This window comes from Pteropus alecto, unplaced genomic scaffold (assembly GCF_000325575.1).
Source record: "Pteropus alecto unplaced genomic scaffold, ASM32557v1 scaffold20, whole genome shotgun sequence".
Classification (NCBI taxonomy): Eukaryota; Metazoa; Chordata; class Mammalia; order Chiroptera; family Pteropodidae; genus Pteropus; species Pteropus alecto.
This window is the reverse complement of record NW_006436298.1, coordinates 8,767,819-8,770,202: the sequence shown is the minus strand read 5'-3', so window position 1 is coordinate 8,770,202 and position 2,384 is coordinate 8,767,819. Positions and strand designations below refer to the sequence as shown.

The 2,384-nt window shown below is 35.6% G+C and overlaps 1 protein-coding gene across 1 annotated transcript in view; it reads right to left on the bottom strand.

Moving 5' to 3' along the window:
- Nucleotides 1-549: 549 nt before the first annotated feature.
- The window catches only part of UTP15 (UTP15, small subunit processome component), a 14,879-nt gene continuing 13,044 nt past the window's right edge, over nucleotides 550-2,384 (bottom strand). The window contains exon 13 of the mRNA XM_006913139.3: nucleotides 550-2,323. Coding sequence (XP_006913201.1) covers nucleotides 2,106-2,323 — 218 coding nt within the window. The 3' untranslated portion in view covers nucleotides 550-2,105. The remainder of the gene's footprint in view (nucleotides 2,324-2,384) is intronic.

Here is a 2,384-nt window from a genome sequence, read left to right as displayed (position 1 = left end):
AATGAGATGTTACCAAATAAAGACTTTGGGGTGGGAAATAAAGACTTACTCTCTAGGATCAGAATTCATAGTAATTTATCCCAGTAAACACTCCTCAAAATGCACAAAAACTTATGTAAAAGCTTGCTCAGTGCAGAACTGCTTGTAACCATGAAAGAATGGCAACCACCTAAATGCCCATTGATAGACTAGTTGAACTGATTACAGCATATCTATACAGTGATGTAGGTGGCCAGCATAAAAATGAATGAAGCTGAGCTATAGAGCAATCTCTAATAAACGATGTGGAAAACTGAAATGCAAAGCAGCACCCAACAACTGCAGCCCTCAGTGACATTCTGTTAAAGGGAATGAGTACTTTCACCCCCAGCAGGCAGCCTCAGAGTGCTGGGATGATGTTAAGAATTCAAGTTTAGGGAACTCAAGAGTGAATTTACTGTAGTTAATTCAACATAAAATGAGATTATGAACAATGAATAGTTGTGGTGAGAATCAAATATATGGGAAACCCTTGTCACATGTTACACATTTGATGGCAGCTAGTTTAGATAAAATTTCAACTTCTAATTTTTATTAGTATACAAATGATCACATATTTATGAAGTTAAATGTTTTTAAAAGCTTGTAAATACAAAATTTAAATAAATTAACCCTTCTCAACATGAAGAGACAGTTTCTGACCTTGACTAATACATACTCAGGGAAGTAAACTCCTGGTTTCTTACAAGTCATTGTGCTAGATGATCAGTTAAATCAACTCATGAAAGGGAAACTAGACCCCTTTTGTGAGCATAAGCCCTCACCAGACAGATGTATTTCTTCTGCTTTAAAAAAAAAACAAAACTGAACTACAGAACTAAAATTTTAAGAGATTCCCATGACAAAATCTTCCTTTAACTAAGGGTTCTGCTAGCCCAAGGCATATTTCCTTAGAGATAATTAACTACTTGAGGTGGGACAAGAATTAGGAGAAGGTATGAGAGGTAGCAAGTGTGAAATCAGTGTGCTAGGAGTCACTAGTCAGTGACTATCCATCAAGAATTGATACATCTCAAAAAGCCAAGAAGAAAATAAGAATCTCTTTATTAAAAAGTGATTTATATTGAACTTTTAAAAAATACGACTATTTTCCAGAGCAAGCTACCCTATCTTGGAATTCTAAAACACAAGATGATAGGGAAGAATGGAGGGGGAAAAAAATCTAAATATAGATCAGAGAAAATGATTTTCAGAGGGTAGGTAGCTCCAATAAGTTTCAAACATGTATATAAAAGTATGAATGGCTATTCATTACAAGAGGAATGGCAAACTTTATCATTCCCCTGACCTGAAGCAAGTTGAAAACCTGGTAGAAAGGCTACACACATATTGAGAGGAAGAAAAATAAACATGGTCCAAAAAGGTCTACGTGTAGACCTCGTTCTGATAAAAATAGTCAACATTAAAGAAATAAAAAGAAAACCTGGGGTGGAGAACACAATTTTTAGATATCAAATCTGCCTCATCACTCTCTCTGAATACATGTCTAACTGGTGTGAATTACTCAAAGTTGGCCACTGATTTGCCGCACTCGGAATAGATACAGCCCTATTACCCGCAAAAGCAGAACATGTGACTTAGGATAAATGATGATGTCAAGGAGAGGGACGGCAAGCTCAGCTGGAGCCCGGAAATCTCAAGGGTACTGATTAAAGAAATAATTTATTTGTTGTTTTGTTGGGTTTCTCCAGGATAGAATTAAAAAATAAAGCCCTGTTCCTTTACAAGTGAAACCCTCTCCAGAGTTCTGAATGCCTACTAAATGCTGATACAGAGCTTTGCTGTATTAAAATTAATTTCAACTTGTCCAAGGTGGACACGCACTATAACCAAGACAACTGAGATCTTCTAGCCAAAGACACCACAAAACAATTCAAACCATTACATGGAAAATCATGTCTTAAAACAGGTACTTATTTTCCTATCATTGTCATTCCAGTGTCTTCCATAAAATTGCTTCTGAAAATAGTTTTTTTTTAATGTATCAAAGAGATTCTCTTTCCAATAGTTAATAGAATCAAATCCATCCCAAGTTTGGAGTTCTTATGCGTCTTATTAAGCAGGCACTATGACTCTATCTTCTTGTTCTCTAGAAATCCATCAGATGCATGCTGCAACATAGAAGTGCTTTCTTTCCTTGTCATGGTAGCAAAAAGCATATCCATCATTCCCAAGGTTTCTAGCAGTTCTCTTTGGTAATCAATCTCTTTTTCTACAAGTCCTTGAAGTAACAAAAACTTTTTATCAACTACAGGTGACTGACCAATCACAGGCTGATATATATCTAGAAAGAGAGAGTAAAAACACATTAGTTAGAAATATTGTTCTAAACAATAAATGAACAG